This window comes from Corylus avellana, chromosome 5, assembly GCF_965113065.1.
Source record: "Corylus avellana chromosome 5, dhCorAvel1.hap1.2, whole genome shotgun sequence".
NCBI classification, from domain to species: domain Eukaryota; kingdom Viridiplantae; phylum Streptophyta; class Magnoliopsida; order Fagales; family Betulaceae; genus Corylus; species Corylus avellana.
In genome coordinates, this window is record NC_142494.1 from 2,259,330 (window position 1) to 2,278,610 (window position 19,281).

General features: G+C 36.0%; 2 protein-coding genes across 3 annotated transcripts; both read left to right on the plus strand.

The window, feature by feature from the left end:
- The first annotated feature begins 2,535 nt into the window (after positions 1-2,535).
- On the plus strand, positions 2,536-15,074 carry LOC132180493 (ERD (early-responsive to dehydration stress) family protein). 2 transcript variants are annotated; one of them, XM_059593341.2, is made up of 12 exons: positions 2,536-2,929; positions 4,513-4,860; positions 5,137-5,283; positions 5,868-6,003; positions 7,354-7,455; positions 9,267-9,386; positions 9,549-9,629; positions 10,143-10,483; positions 11,067-11,312; positions 12,421-12,745; positions 13,924-14,157; positions 14,417-15,074. In XM_059593341.2, exons 2-12 carry the CDS (start codon positions 4,547-4,549, stop codon positions 14,669-14,671), a joined length of 2,301 nt encoding a protein of 766 aa, XP_059449324.2. In that variant the 5' UTR covers positions 2,536-2,929; positions 4,513-4,546; the 3' UTR covers positions 14,672-15,074. The 2 variants fall into 2 exon arrangements, with proteins under 2 accessions (XP_059449324.2, XP_059449325.2); XM_059593342.2 differs by lacking the exon at positions 2,536-2,929 and having other exon boundaries at positions 4,783-4,860; positions 5,178-5,283; positions 14,417-15,072.
- Positions 15,075-15,918: 844 nt separating this feature from the next.
- LOC132180494 (uncharacterized) lies at positions 15,919-19,088 on the plus strand. The gene is made up of 5 exons (XM_059593343.2): positions 15,919-16,404; positions 16,979-17,135; positions 17,663-17,713; positions 17,832-17,924; positions 18,827-19,088. Exons 1-5 carry the CDS (start codon positions 16,256-16,258, stop codon positions 18,884-18,886), a joined length of 510 nt encoding a protein of 169 aa, XP_059449326.1. The 5' UTR covers positions 15,919-16,255; the 3' UTR covers positions 18,887-19,088.
- The last annotated feature ends 193 nt before the right edge of the window (positions 19,089-19,281 follow it).

Here is a 19,281-nt window from a genome sequence, read left to right on the forward strand (position 1 = left end):
ATTGATACACATTTACAAATTGATGTGTTAGTCTATACTATACTAACCACATATGTTAGCTACTACAATGTGGATTGTCACCTTATTTTATTAAGGGGTCGTAGTAAAGCTATATTACCTCAAGCATTTATTAGTAAATAGAGTAATGCTAAATGTCATTCTCATGTTTCTTTTTGTTTCTCCAAAAATATTGTGGCTTTTAAAATTACCATTAGCATTATTTCAATAAATAATATCAATTTATGTACATCTAGGGTATAAAAAGCAGAGTAATTATTATTATTTTTTTTATTTATTAAAAAATGTTTCAACTTGGTTAATTGAAGTTAAACGGCAAAGTTTAAATATAGGATTAAGATCCTTCGTATTCTCCAAGGAGTAAGGACAATTGAATGTTCAAAATTTGAACAGTTTTTTTTTTTTTTTTTTTTTTCAAAATAAATAATTAAGATTTTGCCACCTCGGTATTTATAACCATTAGAAGATTATTTTTATTTTTTCAATTTTTTTTGAAGGAGAATTTTTTAGATTTAATTGATAAAAGATCAAGAGCATAACAACTCTTACACATAAAACATAGTCAAATGCCATGAACTTACAAAGTCATAGATACAACCATAAAATTCTTACAATCAAATATTATCTATGACATCAACTTTCGCTAATACATGTACAACTTTAATTATGAAACAGCTCTGTTTCGGGCAAACTATATCTAAGACATAGGTAGCCCATATTCTCAAAACTTATTTTTGGACATGAGAGATGATCCCTACACCGATCCATTCCTCTCTGGCCCAAAGGTCAGGAAACAATTCACGTCCTGCTAGAACAAAAATAACAACAAAAAAATTAAAAATTAAAAAAAAAAAAAAAACAACAAAAGCCCCACTAGAAGCAGTAGTGGAGGAGCACGTCATAGTAATCCTGAGAAGACACGACTTGGCAGCACGTGAGATCCACGCATCGGTGGATGAGAAACACACTTCGCACACAAAACTCCGTTGGCTGATCGGCGTAGAAGCGATGAAAAGCGGAGAAGCTAGCTGAGACAAATAGATATAAGTATGAAGAACTGGATCTAGATCTAAAACAAAACCACCAAAATGGAGACTAGAAGAGACTACAACGAAGACACCAAACACTCCTACCAGTGGAATGAAAAGGGACATGGACAGTCAGACAAAGAAGGGGGGACAAGCTCTATGTTTTTTTTTTTTTTTTTTTTTTTTTTCAATGCAGTCTGTCTCAAATGGATACCATTTAATTTGAGGATTTAATTCAAATTTTATGAACTTAAGAGAAATCTGCAAAAAAAAACAAAAGACAAAAATCTTAGTTTGAGATAATACCATTCCATTGTGTAACCTAATCTTCGAATCAATGCAACAATCCTATTCTTTAATAGATTTCATTCCTTTCCTACAATAAGATGAAAAATAGTTTTACATAGCACTATAAATCGGAAGAGTGCAAAAACTAAACGATGAGCAACATTAATGGTTCATTTCACTTGAAATAGAGATGATTATTATATGTTGCTTAGTTGCTACGTTATTTAAAATCTTTAAATAATGTGACACTTAATGATGCTGTAAAGTTTAATTTAAACCATAAAATCTCTCCTATTCCAAAATAATGCTTAGGTTTGTTTGATCCCTCCCCAATTCTACCAAGATTTCTTAAGTCTCAACATTTTTTATAATTAAATGATTAGGATTTTGCCATATCAAAATTTATTAATATATTTAGTTTTAATTAATAACTCAGTTGAAATGTTAATAATGCTAGCTAAAATATGGAAAAATACGTTAAATACAAATATGATAAATACCGAGTTGTCATTGTCAAGAGTAAATATGGTAACTATGATAATAAATATTTGATATAAATAAATATGAACTTATTTAATTTCACCTATTTTTGCATCGTGGGCAACGTGGCATAAATTCATTGTATGTATCTAACTCTACTCTCTTTGGACACGTGGCCAACATTACACTTTATACACCGACCTTTTTTTTCCGAAAATGTTGACAAAATCCAACAACTACTGCATACTCTACAGGAAGTCAAAGCAGGAAAAAGACATTCACGTTACAAAAAAAAAAAAAAAAGAAGTAGCCGTTAGAGACATATGCCCTATTTCGCCGACAGCTAAATCCAAGTGGTCCTTCTGCTTTTAACGTAATCAATTCATCAATAATTACAAAAAGAAAAAACCGTCACCTGAGAAGCGGCTGGTGTAACGCACCGGTGCCACCTCAGCCCCGATTCACCGCCGTCGCTTCGCTATCTTTACGCTGTTTGCATATTTGCCGTCTCTTTTCTTCTCTTTTCTTTTATGAAAAGCAAATAAAAAGGGCGCATCCTAGCACGGCTCTTTCCTCGCCGGCTTTGAATTTGGGACTCGGGCCAAAATTTTTTTGGAGGGAGAAAAAAAATACTTTAAATTATTTTCTTTATCTTAAATTATTTTTTTTCCTTAAATTATTATTATTATTATTTTTCTTGTAATTTGGGGGACCAGGGCACTGCCGGTCCCCCTAAATCCGTCTCTGCTCACCAGACAACGACAACCGCAGAGGATTTTCCCCTCCGGTACCCACACTGTGATGCGCTTCTGGCTATTCTCATTGAGCTCAAAAGCGCTGCGTTTCGGTGGCTCTGTTTCTTCTTCGCTCATTAAAGCTGTAATTCTTACTGAACTCCGAAACGCTTCGTTTTGACTCCTTTTTCCGAGGACTCTGTGAGGTCTTTGAGACCGTTCTGCTTCTGATCTCTTGCTCTTACTCCAAAACGCTGCGTTTTGGGTTCCTTCACGCCGAAGATTAAAGTCACCGTTCTCATTGTACCGGAAAACGCTGCGTTTGGAGCTCTGGTTTTCGAGTGTTCTTGCTTTGTGAGTGGAGTTCGTAAAGATAGAGAGGTAAGAGTGTGAAAAAGTTTGCGTCTTGTGTTTGTTTGGTTTCTAAGAAATCAGAGGAAAAACGAAAAGGCTGGATCCAGTGGCTTTTTTGTTGCTAAGAAATTTCGAACTCTAATGACTGTTTGGTAATAGTGTGAATTTTTGGGTTCTACTGTCTTTTTGGTTACTGAGAAAATGAAATTTTGATTTTTAGTGATATTGTATTTGTGAGTGGAATTCGTAAATATAGAGAGGTAAGAGTGTGAAAAAGTTTGCGTCTTGTGTATGTTTGGTTTCTAAGAAATCGGAGGACAAACGAAAAGACTGGATCCGACGGCTTTTTGGTTGCTAAGAAATTTCGAACTCTAATGAGTGTCTTGTAATAGTGTGAATTTTTGGGTTCTACGATCTGTTTGATTGCTGAGAAAATGAAATTTTGATTTTTAGTGATCTTGTATAATGTGTATATATGTTGGTATATATATATTAAGTTTTTAATCCAATGGCTGTTTAGTTCTGAGTATTTCATCTTTGGATTTCACTGTTGTTCAGATGCTGAAAAATGAGAGGAACTAGAAGGCAATAAAACTTAATTTTTTTTCCTTCTAGGATTTTAATTATTTTCTTTGCTCAGCTAAGAAAATTCAAATAGCTTTGTCTTCACATATAATAGATTAATGAAATTCTCAAGAATTTACATTTATCAGAACTCAATTTGGTTGCTGAAAGATGGAGCAAAATTTGACTGTTAAGATGGTGGTTGTTCTGATGAAGTTTTTATTTTATGATTTCTCTTCTTTTCCACATTTTCTTGGCAACTAAACAGACGATGTATAGGTTCCAGTCTTGTGCCTAGTTTCTGTGCATTTTGTAGTTAATTTGTTATATACTTCCACGTCAAGGATTTGATGGATTATTGTACAAAACCTAGTTTATTTCAGAATATTTTTTGATAGAAGCATCAAGCATCTTTTTTGATTTCTGTAATGAATCTTTTAAGAAAAAAAAAGAACAAAAGAAATCTCTCTCTGTTTAAGTATCAGAATTGTCGGTATTTTCTGAAAGTGAAATTCCCAGAAGTTTTCCTATTATTTTTCTCCAACTTGTAAGATTTTCTCTCGTTGATTTGCACCGAATTTTTTTTTTTTTTTTCTTCTTCAAGTTCTTGTTATTTGGCTCTACAGTTACATTTTGAGATGACGTGGGAAACTTAGTTCAATCTTGGTCCAGTGCCTAGTTTTATCAGGATTTCTTTATTTCTAATTTCTATATGTTAACCTGAATACCCGGAATCACTAGTAATCTCTGGTCTGCCATATATGGTGTTGAATTTGTTCCAGGGCCATGTGCACACTGGCCGTCACACTATGAAAGCTAGCCATGCCTGAAGTCGTTATATGTTAGATAAAGGGCATATGCCCTTTTAGTTGGGGAAAAGAAAGTGAAACGTTCTCAATCCATATTTTTGGTTCCCTCATGATGATGGGGGCCTCCTTTACCAAAATCACGTTGTTTCCACAGTGATGCATTGCAAGAATTCTTCAGGTGTATATTACCTGGTTATCTACATTAAATCTCAGTTTTTTCCTTTTTTCTTTTTACAGGAAATATCAATCTGTTTTTCTTTGAAGAGTGAATATGGCTACACTTAAGGATATAGAAGTTGCAGCAGCTATGAATATCCTCACTGCATTTGCTTTCTTAGTGGCATTTGCCTTTCTTCGGCTTCAACCCATCAACGATAGGGTGTACTTTCCAAAATGGTATCTGAAGGGTTTAAGGAACAGTCCACTGGGCGCTGGTGCATTTGTGGGCAAGTTCGTCAATTTGGACTTCCGGTCGTATGTCAGGTTTTTGAATTGGATGCCTGCTGCATTGCAAATGCCAGAACCTGAGCTAATTAACCATGCCGGGTTGGATTCTGCTGTTTACTTGAGGATCTACTTAGTAGGGTATGCTCTAAAAGATCATTTCTTTGTAGCTTTGCAGGGCTAGCAATGTTGGATGTTAACCGTCCATTTCATTGTCTAATATCAGCCCAATGAGTTTTGGGTAGTTATTCTGCATTTCATGGACTACTATACTCTGTGGAATTCTCTTTCCTGCATGGAATATCGTTTTGTATTGGGAGGATATAACGTTTCCAGCTGAATGTTTCTCCTACTTCTGACTTTGATTGTTACTTCTTACTCTTGGACTGATTCTACCATTTCTGCTATCAAATGCAGGCTAAAAATTTTTGTTCCTATTGCATTCCTGGGTTTTGCAGTCATGGTACCTGTCAATTGGACCAATGGCACCTTGGAGCACTCAACTTTAGAATACAGTGACATAGATAAGCTTTCTATTTCAAACATTCCAATTGGATCTAACAGGTATGCAGAACTTTCTGTTGCTTTCTTTTGTATTTTGTTTATTCTTTATATCTTTCTCATGCTATCCTGGTGAGATGTTATTGATGAACTTTTTGTTGATTAAGTTCTCATTATTCAGTGTAGCTGTCCTGTATTACATTTAGACAGTAATAATAAATTATCTCCTTTTGATTCTTAAATTAGAATTAAGTACTGTAAGTTAAATTTTGTCAGCTGCAAAACTTTTTTCTAGCATATTACACCTTTGGGCAAGTCCCAATGGAAGTAGGAATCGTGTGACTGAATGATTGTTTTGTGTCTTGGTGATTTTGATATATAAATCCACTATCTTTCTGAGCATTAATTTGGCCACCAATTACTTTTCTCATACTGATTACTTCTTCTTTTGTCCAACAAAACATTTAAAGATGTTGGTGATCTGTAACTCTTTTTTTTTTTTTGGTTTGATGAGTATATTACTGGGCTACTAGCGTACTGGCTAGGGAGTGGACAATAGCAATGCAAATTTGTGCATAGAATGGACCTAGTATGCAATAACATTCCCATGAGATCTGTCAATTAATTATATCTAATGTTTGTTGCAGATTTTGGACCCATTTGGTAATGGCTTATGCTTTTACCTTCTGGACATGCTATGTTTTAAAAAAGGAGTATGAGATAGTTGCATCAATGAGGTTGCATTTTCTCGCATCAGAACAACGGCGCCCTGATCAGTTCACAGTAAGTTCAAAACATTTTGTATCAAAGATTTTGACTCTTGCTCAACTTACTGGGACTCGAACTCCTAATTTGACTTATAGATCAAAGATTTAAATAATAGACTACATTGGACCCAAAGATTCTAGACTTGACTCAATTACTAAGAGCATGTTTGAGATTGCATTGAAAAATAGAGCTTATAAAGTCAAAAAGAGCTTTTTAGAAAAAATTTCATTCTTAAGCTTTTCCCAAAAGTGCGTTTGACCATTTTTAAAGTAAGAAGTCAAAGAAATACTTTTGAAATTTATTACCAAACATGCTAGCTTTTTGTTAGGCATAGTATTTTAGATATTAAAAGTAATTTTTAAGCTCCCTAACGTAATCCCAAACATGTTCTAAAGCTCCCTAAATTCACAAGAATTGCTGAAACTTACAAATCTACCCCTGATTATAAAACTTGGCATAACTCATGAAAGGAAACCCAAAAATAATAATAATAATAATAATAATAATTAATTAATTAATTAATTAATTAATTAATTGTTAAGACACTTAGCATAAGTTTTGAAAGCATATCGGTCTTGCTTCAATCTAGAGCTGTTCAAATGCTGACTTGGTTACCCGATTTCTAAACCGATTTTTGAGCCTGCATGGTTGGTTCAGAGGTTGCAATTGGCATTCTGACCCTGATTGGGTCAGTGCCGTCGTATTTCAATTGGACATCACATGATGGCCGAACACATGAAAAGCTCTTAAGCTGCAGAAACTGAAAAAGTACTCTAAAGACATCAACTTAACTCTTGCTCCATGGCTGCATCACTTCAGTCCCAGAAAATTGAGGGCTTTGAAGTTTGTTCATCTAGTTCCCCCACTGAGTTTGATTTATTGGAAGACTTTCTTGTCCTTTTCTCTCATTCTACTCAGGCGTCCTCTTGTATACTTTAGAGCATTTTAGTAAGGGCTAATTAATTCCTATCTACTTTTTTCCTTTTGTTTCTTAGATGGGGGTATTAATGGCAATGTTTTATTTTTATACTTTCTGGTGCATATTACGGTCTATTATACACTTTAAATCTTTCATTATTGAGATACAAAGGATTGCATATCTATGCATCCAGTGAATAGGGTTAATAGTAAAGGTAAAACATATGCATGTCTCTAAGGCTTTGTCCGTTTCAGCATAAAACACTTTCTCCGTTTTTTTGGTGCTTGGTGCAAGTGGAAAATTCTAGCCAACAGAAAATGATTTCCAAATCAACAACAAATTTGCCACTAATACCGTGGTCATGTGTTTCAGACAAACTTTGCACTATTTTGCTCCATGATATTTAAATTTTGAAATTTTGATTTTTTTTTTTTTTTCTCTTTCAGGTACTTGTAAGAAATGTGCCACCAGATCCAGACGAGTCAGTTAATGAGCTTGTGGAGCACTTTTTCCTGGTCAACCATCCCGAACACTATCTTACTTATCAGGTTTGATCCTGTAGTTCTCCATACAAACAGACTAAGTAACTACACAAACATACTTGAAAAACACATATGGATGCATGCATACAGTATATGCATTCACCATATGGATACACAATCATAGATACATCCACATGTAGATTTAGTCTGACAATGAAGATATGATTGTATTTTCATTTATGGTCTATATATGTAATATGTAAAGGATGCGGATACTGTTGCAGCACATGTTCACAATTTCCTTTTTTCCCTACTTGGTGTGTATCTTCAGTTAAAAGAATAGGTATGGGATGTAATTATTGTGATTTTAATATGGAGCGGGGTTATTCTCATTACTACAGTTTGATTGACATTGTTCCATCATGGACAACTATAGCTTGATTGATTTCAGCGGGGGCCTTTGTTGGGTTTGGTCGGGTGAGTTGGGATGCCATTGATGGTGCTAGTTCGTCGTCGGCGATAGTCCAGATCTCACCGGAACCTCTGTTTTCGGCCCCTTCTTCTACTGTGGTGGCTCGGCCCAGTGATGGAGGAAACCCTAAGCCGGCAAAGAGTATTCGTCAGAGTGGATTTCTCAACCCTCAACCCCCGGTTGCTTTGGAGTCGAGCAAGGTAGAGTCAGGTTTGGCCCCTCCTATTGTTCCTTCGGGCCTTTGATTTGGGGCCTCCGTCTTTGCAGACCAAACCCATGTAGCACTACAACTGTAAGATGAGGGGTAGCTGCTTTTTGAAAATGGACGATAGCTTGATCGTAGAGGCAATGTCGTCGTTCAGTGGCCCGACTGGCTCTTCTGGTGCGGTGACATGTTTGGTTAGTCCTTCGGAGTTGGTGGATAGCGAAGAGGAGGACAAAGACTTTTGGGGTGGAGAAGATGAAGATTATGGGGGTGAGGAAGACAGAGAATTTCCTTACCCTTTGGGTGATTTTCTCCCTGCCACCCGTTTGGATTGGACTTTGATGAGGGATCCGTGTGAGGGGATCGATGCCACATTAGAGATTACCCCTAGGAAGGTGAAGGGCAGAAGGGAGCTTCTGAATATAGAATGCTCCATTAACTATGATGCTAAGGGAGCATCCTTTAGGCTGGGAAAAGGCAAGACTCACGCTTTCTAGCATTGAGTGCCTCGGGAAGTTTTTGGGCTTTGTTGTTCTATGGGTTTTGGCCTTGGGTTTGAGGGCTTTGGGTTGAGGGCTTGAGTTTCTTGCTTGTTTGGAGCTTCTTGTGTATACTACCTGTGTACTTAGGGGGCGCTTTGTGCTTTTTTATAAATTGCTTTACTTATAAAAAAAAAAGGTTCCCTTCATTCATTCAAACATTGTGCTTTTGATCTTGCCATGTCTTAGGGGTTTCTTTCTTATTTGGAGCTTCTTGTGTATATTGCCTGTGTACATAGGGGGCGCTTTGTGCTTTTTTATAAATTGCTCTACTTATAAAAATAAAAGTTCCCTTCATTCATTCAAACATTGTGCTTTTGATCATGCCATGTCTGGGGTTGGAATTAAAGAAGAAAAATTTGGAGACTAGCCCGACTTTTTTTTTTTGGTGAACCATTTCAAGGGAATAGTGTTAGGTTTAAGGATATAGATAGTTTAGAGAAAAAGGGAGGCCACATGTCTAATTTCCATTAACCAAATCAGAAATTTTGGTTTTGTTTTTGCTTTTGAGTCTTTTTATTTTTATTTTTTATTGGGCTATATAGATTACATATGCGTATCTATGTTATCGGACCTCTAAATGCACAAGTTTACAAACCCGTTACTGTATGAAGGATTATTTTTCTTTGGTATAGTTTATTACCTAGTTATATTCCTGCAGGTTGTTTACAATGCAAACAAACTTTCTGATTTAGTCAAGGAGAAGAAAAAATTGCGGAACTGGCTCGACTTCTATCAACTTAAATATTCCAGAAATCAATCTACGAGGCCTTTAACAAAGGTATTGCACTGCCAATGGGTTGGTGCTATGTACGATTCCTTCCATTTTTGTTTTGTTCTTTCTAATTTGGATATCTTTCAGACTAGTGTTTTTTCATACTCAAATGACAAGAACAATTGCCGTCATATTTCTCACTTTTGGTAACTAATGTCATACGGGCAGACTGGTTTTCTAGGTCTATGTGGAGAGAGGGTGGATGCAATTGACTTATATACATCTAAGATTGAAGGACTATCAGAAGCGGTAAGCAGTATTCGTTGAGCATCTTGAGTAAGCTTAATTGACTTCCTGGAAAGCATATACTGTCTTAAGTAGTACACAAGAATTCTTCATCACTTGAAGTTAAAGAGGGTAATGTCAGGTTTTTCCTAGTTTCTTACATGGGTTTCTTGAAATTATGACTTTCTATGTTATTTACACTCCATAAACGTTTTCCATTCTATATTGAAGCTACAAGTCCATCAGCCAACAGGTTTTGTAGTGCCCCGGTCCAGTGCTTGTGATACATCACCCATTTATAAGCCGAGCTTGTGTTGGTCACTTGATTCTATGTGTGGTTTCGTACTACCTTATACTTTCACATATACCATGACTAATATTAATTTTCTATTGGGATTTTAGTGCTAAAAAACCTTCAGGAAATTTTTTTTTCTGTTCTAAGGCATTCCTTTTACCAGTCAGTGACATGATTGCAATTGAGTTGCGCATTGATTTGACAGCATATGTTTAATACTATGTCTTTCTTATGACTGTCAGATTGCCTCAGAGAGAGATAAGATTACGAACAATCCTAAATCAATCATGCCAGCAGCATTTGTTTCCTTCAAAGCTCGATGGGGTGCAGCTGTTTGTGCACAAACTCAACAATCCAGGAATCCTACTATATGGTTAACTGAGTGGGCTCCAGAGCCGTGTGATGTATATTGGGATAACTTGGCGATTCCATATGTTTCTCTCACAATTAGGAGGCTTATTGTTGCTGTTGCTTTCTTCTTCCTTACCATCTTTTTTATGATCCCCATTACATTTGTACAGTCGCTTGCAAACATTGAGGGTATTGAGAAAGCACTCCCTTTTCTAAGGCCCATAATTGAATTGTGAGTGTCTTCATCTTCTTCTTCTTTGCATTATTATATTGGTTTATTAGGAGAAAATTAAAAGACTAAGGAAGGTGAGATTAGGAGTGGTACCTAATCTATCATTGTCTTCTTTAATGGCATCATCTTTTTGACATTTGGCATATCATGAAAGACAAAAAGAGAAGAAATGCAGGATAAAGTAATTAGAGTCTGAAAGGTGAGATTAGGAGTGGCACAGCAGTCCAGGCATGTTAGTGAGAAGCAAAGATGCACCATTACTAGTAGATGTTGTACTTCATTTGTGCCTTTGACTTGGCTTAGGGTTGTTTTTTCCCCCTATTCTTAGCTTATTGTTTGCAAGTGAATATAGTTTGTAGGATTTTCTTCCTGTTTGGTAATTGTAATTTGTTAGTCTGTGGTAGGTTGAGGGTACAGACAGCATTTAGAAAGCATTACTGTTTCCATATATCAAGTTTTGACTACCTCAATAGTTTTTATGTGTTTGTTCGTGATTGTTGTTCCCAATCCTTGCCCAGTTGTTCTATAACATCGTTATCTTATACTACTAACATTTACTAACAGCCTCTTTTGTTTCTTGCAGAAAAAGCGTAAAGTCATTAATCCAAGGTTTCCTTCCAGGGATTTCTTTGAAGATTTTTCTCATTTTTCTACCCTCAATATTGATGCATATGTCAAAATTTGAAGGATTTATAAGCATATCTGCTCTAGAGAGGAGATCTGCAACTAGATATTATATTTTCCAATTTATCAATGTCTTTCTTGGGAGCATAATTACTGGAGCTGCATTTCAACAACTTCATGAATTCATGAACCAGTCAGCAAATGAGTATGTCCTTCTCATTTATTTACCATGCATTGTGATTTTTAAACATTTGTAATTGCTTAAAATATGGCAACTTTATAATTGTTAGAAGGGTCAAAATGTTTTCATATATTTTTATGTATTATAGAAGCATCAGTATTTGTTAGGGTCTCATTGACATTACCAGCTATCTCAATCAGTTTGATAACCACTTTTACCAATTTAATCAACTTGCAAACTGTTGCACTCAAGTGAAATTATCTTAATTAGTATCTGTGATTCGTCCATCTGGATGGTGTAGTAATTCAGTTGCAGGTGCTCAGATGAGTTTGCATGTCACACTTTTGTTCGTTGTACATTGTCAGTAGTCTCTTATGTCCATTGTATGCTTACCCTGAATGAAATGATACAATTTTCACATAATCATCTTGATTCTTGACCACTGCAAAATTAAAGTGGGACCAGCCACCCCCCCTTCCCCCCTCTCCAGGCAATCCCAGTTTTAAAGTTCCCTTGTATATATGTGCTTATTTGATTATGAACCCTTCTATCTAGTGTTTTGTAGGTCCTTTGAAAGGTCTAAGAAAATATGTGTCTCAAAATGAAACTTGGGTTTCGTACTTAAAATTTTTGGAATCTAGGTGAGAATTTTATCTTTGCATGAATCTATTATTAATTGAATATGAATAGGAGATCAAAATCAGATATGAAAGCATGTGCCTTAACAGAGGTATGTTCTGTGTTTTTTATATCTTAAAAAAATAATGTAGCCAAAACACAAGTGTAGCACAGTGATGCAGAAATCGCATGTCGGGGGAGGGGATCTGTCAGGAGTTACATGATTTAGAGTAGATTTTATGTGGTCTGAGATCATGTACTGTCATAAAATCATTTTTCCACCAGCTTTTTTACTCAAGTGTTTCCTCAGTTTCCCTTTTTGTAAAGTTATCTTGCTAATCTCACAACATACACAACAATTCTTCTCTTCTCTTACATAATTGCCATAGGTTGATCTAGCATATTTGATGTGTGTTATATATATATATATATATATACACACATGCTTTTTAGCTGCTGTTGAGTGCTTCTTTGATATGATTTGTGACATAACAGTAGTGAGCTAATTGTGCAGTATCCCAAAGACCATAGGTGTGTCCATTCCAATGAAGGCAACTTTCTTCATAACTTATATAATGGTCGATGGGTGGGCTGGTGTTGCCGGAGAAATTTTAAGGTTGAAGCCGTTGGTAATTTTTCACTTAAAAAACTTTTTTTTGGTGAAGACTGAAAAGGATAGGGAAGAGGCAATGGATCCTGGAAGCCTTGGTTTCAATACTGGCGAACCTCAAATACAACTCTATTTCCTACTTGGCCTTGTTTATGCCGTGGTGACTCCTGTTTTGCTTCCTTTCATCATAGTATTCTTTGGCTTGGCATATATGGTATATCGTCATCAGGTAAAAGTAGCCCTTTGTTCAAGAATAGGTTTCTGTGATTTTTTCAGGTTGTTATGTGGCATTGTTGTATGTTTGTAATGTAAGGACAGTTAGAATATATTTTTAACGTAATTAACAAGTAAGGAATGTTATTATTAGCATCTGTCTCAATTTGCTTTATGATGTATTTAATTACCCCTTTGCCCATAATACAATTCGAGGTATTTTCAGTTCTTCAGGGAAATTGGGAACCTCAAACTGCAAACAATACGCTCAAGTAAGAGGTGAGTCAGAGAGAATTAAAAAATAAAACTAAAAGGAAAAAGAAAGAATATCACCAACATAAGAGGGTGAGCCGATGATTTGATTTGATTTGATTTTTGCTTCATCATTTTCTTGCTCATCTCTGCCTCTGTTAAATGAGATAACATTGAAATCAATAAAATGTGATTTGCTGAATAGTGGATTGACGTCCATAATTGATCTGAAATTCCAGTCTTCTAGCTTTCACTTCAATTCGAAGTACTAGTAGTAGATTATATCATGATTAGCATTGTGGATTCCCCTTCTAAAATAACAAGCTATGAGCTCCACCCACTCTTTGTCAATATGGGTCTTGGTGTGATGACATGCTTTCTGTAGAAGGGTTTAAGCCAAACGTCTTATTGGGACGGAGTAACTCACTCATAGTTTGTTTTCCAATTTTGGGTTTGTGCCAGATATTTGTAAAGAAATTGACAGTTAAATTTGTGAAATGTTTGTTTGTAGGACTAGTTTCTCTTGGATGCTTGGATTCATCCCCTATTTTATAGGTGCTCTGTAGAGATCAGAAATGGTGGGAATTATTAGCTCTTTGTCACTTGAGGCTTTTGGCTATTGATTTTCCATGCTCTTTTATTTGAAGGGGCTGGTGATATGATTATTTTATTTGAATTTACTGATAGTTTACAGAATAAATGCAGCTATCCAAATCATCAACATCGTGTATCTGTGATTAAACTTTCTACCAGTATAATTTTAGCTGCACATAGCCAACTCTATGCTTCTTCTTTTTTTTTTTTTTTTTTTTTTTGTTGGTACTGTTTTTACTTTATTTTGATACTGATGGAGTTATTTATGTGTGCTACAAGATCTGCTGTATACTGTCGGGTTTGATTTGGAAGCTTTGCTCTAATGGAACTCTTTGTATGAATCTGCAGATTATAAATGTCTACAATCAGGAGTACGAGAGTGCTGCTGCATTCTGGCCTGATGTCCATGGTCGCATAATAGTTGCCCTAATTGTCTCACAGTTGCTACTAATGGGGTTATTAAGTACAAAAGAAGCTGCTCGGTCAACTCCATTGCTCATCGCACTCCCAGTGTTGACCATATGGTTTCATAGGTTCTGCAAAGGCCGTTATGAACCTGCTTTTGTTAGATATCCATTACAGGTTTGTTCATGTTTTTTTCTTTTTTCTTTTTTCGTTTATTTGGACAAAACGTTTTTGCTGAATGGACTTCTTAACATAATTTAATGGAGTTATATTGCTGCTGCTTTCCTTTTATGATCTATTTTGTTTATCCTATTGTTCTAGCATTTTTGTTTGTTGGACATTGATGTGCACTTCTGAATGATTTTAATTTAAAACAATCTCATCATCTTTTAAATCTCACTCACCCCTTTTTCTCCTCTTAAACACATTTTTTCAGGAAGCAATGATGAAAGATACCCTGGAACGTGCACGGGAGCCGAACCTGAACTTGAAGGGCTTCCTTCAAAATGCATACATTCACCCAGTTTTCAAGAAAGGAGATGATAGTGAGAGTGATGCAGCTTCAGAAGACTCGGATCAGGGACCTAACCTCGTCCCAACGAAGCGCCAATCTCGAAGGGGTACACCATTTCCCAGCAAGCGTAGTGGTTCATCATCATCCCTTCTGCCTGAAGCTGTCCAGGAGCATTGACAGCCTTTGAGGTTCAGCTGCATTGTACATCACAATAGGAAGAAAATAGGTATAGAGATTACATAGTTTTCAGTTTTTCTTCTGGCAGCTTTGTCCTTTTTGTTTTAGTTGAGACAAAATAAGGTAGTGCTGCTTCTCATCAGATAAGTTGAGACTTTTGCAGTATAAGTTGGATGAATCTCTTTTTATGGTGACTTGATTTCAGTAGAATATGAGAAGTTTGATTCCCTTGTTCAAGAATCTTTGGGCTAAGCCTTATTATCTCTGCAATTGTCCATTGATATGTACATATCATGTACCATAAAGAAATCGATATTCGGGATTCTGATCGAAAAATTATATGTGCTCAGAGAATGCTTTGTCTTGCTAGGTCACTGACTGCCAAGTTGAAGGGATTATATTATGATTTGCTTCTCATTCCAATGAGCATGCATTTGTAATGCCTATGAAGCAAATGGATTTCAAATGCATGCTTCAATATTTTCTATCTATCTTCGCAATGGTTACTACCATCTATCACAGCTCACTTTGTTATTTGGTAAACTTCAAGAAGCAACATCTCTAGAAACTAGAATCAATCCAATTATGATTTCCAAGTGAATCTCTCTAATTTTCATTTTTCTCTATTCAAGTTTCTTGATTAAATAACAATATATATGTTTATCCTCACAAGTTCTTCCCTAACAATTCTTTTTCCATATACTAATTCCTTTTTGTAATCATATGTCATTGTATCAAATATTGTGATGTTAGTATGTTACTTCTACCATTAAGCGAAAGTGCTACCTCATACGTTAAAAGATTGTAATCTACTCGGTGTTTGTTTGGTTTAGTAGTTTCAACACGTGCAGTTTGAAACAAAAAATAGTGAAATTTCAAAACGTAGTTAATGAAAATGCAACTTTTTAAAAATGTAGTTAAATTTTGATAAAATTGCATCTTAAACTACTTTTAAAATCGTTAAATAAGCACTTGTGAGATGGTTCTTATGGCGTTCACTTGTCCATATTGAACTAACAATTTGAGTCGGCACTTGCAAGAAAATTATTGAAAAAATATTCAGTTTGCAAATTTGCGGGGCCAAAGGCACTTTGATCTTTTCTTTTCTCCTTTTTTTTTTTTTTTTTTTTTTTTTTTCAAAAAGAACAACCAAAAAAAAAAAAAAAAAAACAGAAACAAAAACAAAGGGAGAACGTTAAAAACATGTGGAAAGTGATTAGTTATTTTCTTGGTGGACAAACAACATCCTTTCCACTCATCCTCTTTGCATGGATGCGTAGAATTGGGTTTGAACACAAACCCTCCAACCTCAAAATTCCAAACCTTTTTATTTTATTTTATTTCTTTTCTTCTCAACTAATCCAACCCACATCCCCATATCATCTCCACCCCAGATCTGTTCCTCCCTTCTTTGTTTTTTTTTTTTTTTTTTTTCCATTTTGACAGCCAAAGGCATAAAAATCCAAAATACTCAGACGACAGACAACCTCATTCCAACCCATATCCCTGTCCTGGTTGGTCAAGACCATCACATTTGACATTTCACAGAGGGAGGGAGCGAGAGAGAGAGAGTGGTATTGGTGAATGGACGAGGTGATCACTGCAGCGGACGCGACCAGAACGACGTCGTCAGCGGCAGCAGCACCAACTTCCTTGCTACCTTCGAACCTGCCTCTCCTCTCGGCCATCCTCGCCTGCGCTCTCGCCCAGTTTCTCAAGCTCTTCACCACCTGGTCCCCACAATCTCTCTTTCTCTCTCAATTTCAACGTTTTTTGTTTCAAATTTTGGAAATTTGTTGGTGGGTTTGCAATTTTCGAGGTTTAAACGATTTTTGTAATGCTTACGAAACGTAGTAGTTTGATTATTGCCACCCATGAAGAGAAACTCGTTGATAAACTATATCTCTGTTCTTGGTTTGATTAAAAACGCGTTATTTGATGGATTGGGTCAGAAATCGCAAGACACACAATTTTATTATTATTATTATTATTTGTTTTGGATTTGGATTTGTTTTGGTGCTTGTTTGGTGGTTGGAAATTGAGAGGAAATGTATGCATATTTAGAGTGATTTTATGTTTTGTTTTGTTTTTTTTGCTTTATTTAAGTTTATGGGTTTACTCAGTAGGATTTAAGAGCGATTTACATACAAAATAGGAATTTTACGATCGACTTCTTGAGGCTTAGATCCTAAAGTCATGCACTTTACTTGCATAATGACACGCCCAAGATTTTGTTTTTGCCTTTTTTTTTTTTTTTTTGAAATATTAGCTCAATTTATTTCTTTGTGTTTGTTCTAAGATGCTCAGGTATAAAGAAAAGAGATGGGATTCTAAAAGGATGCTTGATTCTGGTGGAATGCCTTCGTCACATTCCGCGACTGTGACGGCTTTAGTAGTGGCTATAGGCCTACAGGAAGGAACAGGAGGACCGGCTTTTGCCATTGCAGTGGTCTTGGCATGTGTTGTATGTACTTCATAACCTTTTTTCACTTACGAGATTGTCCTGTTATGGCCCGATTATGCACAATTCTAGCATATTTTTGGTTGCTGAGATGACCCAATTGTGCACCAATTAGCAAGGTTGTGAATCTTGGTATGAACTTTACTTGGTGGCTCCTATTGATACAAGATTGGCAGATAATAAGGGATCTGGTTTGATCAATTGTCAAATGCCTGCAAAAGGGCATCAATAGTGTTATTTTTTTAACTATAGTTGCCCCTTGCTTCTAACCCACCAGCCTTTGTTTTAGAGGAGTGTGAAATATGTGATTCAAAATAGCACTTTCAGGTTGCATACAAGCAGTCAAAAATGTTGAGATTCTTGTGAATATCAAATCACCATGTTTTTAAGTCATTGGTTCATGGTGTCGTGAATGTTCTCATGTTTGCGTTATGTCTTCTTATCATTTTCTGAATTGGTTAACTTCCAAAAGTTTCTGTGTATTCATTGTGCAAGATGGGGGGTGATTGATTGTTTCAAGATATTTTCAGGTGATGTATGATGCCACAGGGGTCAGACTTCATGCTGGTCGCCAAGCTGAAGTAAGTTCTTCGTGTGAGCCTCGGTTGCTTTTAGCTATGTTGCAGGGACACGCCTTGCATGATTAAAATTTCTTTTTGTGTGTTGCTCCCTGTAATTGTTATATGGTTCTCATTGCAGTTGCTGAATCAAATCGTGTGTGAGCTTCCATCAGAACATCCTTTATCCAACATAAGACCGCTACGTGATTCACTTGGGCATACTCCACTTCAGGTTTGTTGCAATCTTGCTGAACTTCATTTCAATTGTTAGTGTTTCTCCTTTAACGTCTTATGCATTAGGTGTTCATGATTTATTTTGAAGTCACTGGTTCAACCGAGCATTCAACTTGAACATGATATTATGCTACTATATCTGCTGGAAGTTAGTCACTCAAAAGGCGTATATGTTCGCAACAATATGTTTGCACCAGTGCATATATGCAATCTGATGCACCTTTTAAAATTTGGCAGTTCAATAGAATGGGATTTTGACTTGTCAGTTAATAGGAAAAAAAAAATAGCACTTGGCTCTTAAATAGAATGAAGTTTGTTTCCTGAGACTCCTGTTTGTGCATAACTCATTTCCCTCTTACCCTCCCTCTCTCTCTTTCTCTCTCTCAAGTTGCCAAGTAACCAGTGCACATCATTTCCCTATTCTGGAAAGATCTCAGGGGACAAGGGAAAAGGATGGAATATTTGCATATATGGCTTGACCACTAATATAATTTCCCTTATTTTTGTACTGTATAAGGCTTGAGAGCAGATACATGTTGCTTGTATGCACATGTACTTATCAAAAAAAAAAAATGTATGCACATGTAAAGATACTAAGCAGGGCAGACAATTTTTGACACAAGCTGCGAGCCCGACATGAATCTAACATGAAATTAGTGAGTTAGGGTTGAGGGTCTACACCGTTTAATTAAATTGGCTGAGTTAGGATTGACCTATATAGTCTTATACCCATTTTTCGACACAATCCGATGCCGTGAACATGAATTATCACCCCTAGTACTAAGGGCAAAGTTGAATGACCATTCTGCTATGACGGAGAAACTTTAAGTAAATTTTATTCTTCTTTCATAAATATATCGACATCCATGTGCTAATATCCTTTTATTTGGTCTGATACAGGTTATTGCTGGGGCTGTGTTGGGATGCATAGTAGCGTTTCTGATGAGAAATTCCAAGTAGGATATCAGATGACAAATAATATTTCATCCTTTTTCACTTTGGATACATGTAAACTGCATACTTGTAATGTGGATACTCTTATACTGCAACTACCATTCTTGGGCTCCTATTCAGCCATACCATTTGAGTTCCTTTGTAATTCTTCATTTGTACTTCATTAAGCATAATGAATGGGAACTACCATTCTTGGGCCCCTCTTTAATTCATCATTTTTACTTCATTCAGCATAATGAATAGAAAAGTTTAGGGGTGTAAATTCAATTGCGTGTCAGCTTGAGTCATGTTGATTTATGGGTATAATGTATATGTGAACCTAACTCAATTCATTTAAATAAATGGGCTAAACCATACTCTTGACTCATTTAATTAAACGTTTGTGGATTGTGTTAAAAATT

Excerpts from the sequence above, each read along its gene's own strand:
- LOC132180494 (XM_059593343.2), top strand. The coding sequence starts at position 16,256 with ATGGACGAGGTGATCACTGCAGCGGACGCGACCAGAACGACGTCGTCA. Across the intron at positions 16,405-16,978 it reads CTCAAGCTCTTCACCACCTG|GTATAAAGAAAAGAGATGGG; the intron begins GTCCCCACAATC and ends TAAGATGCTCAG. Across the intron at positions 17,714-17,831 it reads ATGCTGGTCGCCAAGCTGAA|TTGCTGAATCAAATCGTGTG; the intron begins GTAAGTTCTTCG and ends TTCTCATTGCAG.
- LOC132180493 (XM_059593341.2), top strand. The coding sequence starts at position 4,547 with ATGGCTACACTTAAGGATATAGAAGTTGCAGCAGCTATGAATATCCTC. Across the intron at positions 6,004-7,353 it reads GGCGCCCTGATCAGTTCACA|GTACTTGTAAGAAATGTGCC; the intron begins GTAAGTTCAAAA and ends TTTCTCTTTCAG. Across the intron at positions 9,387-9,548 it reads CTACGAGGCCTTTAACAAAG|ACTGGTTTTCTAGGTCTATG; the intron begins GTATTGCACTGC and ends TCATACGGGCAG.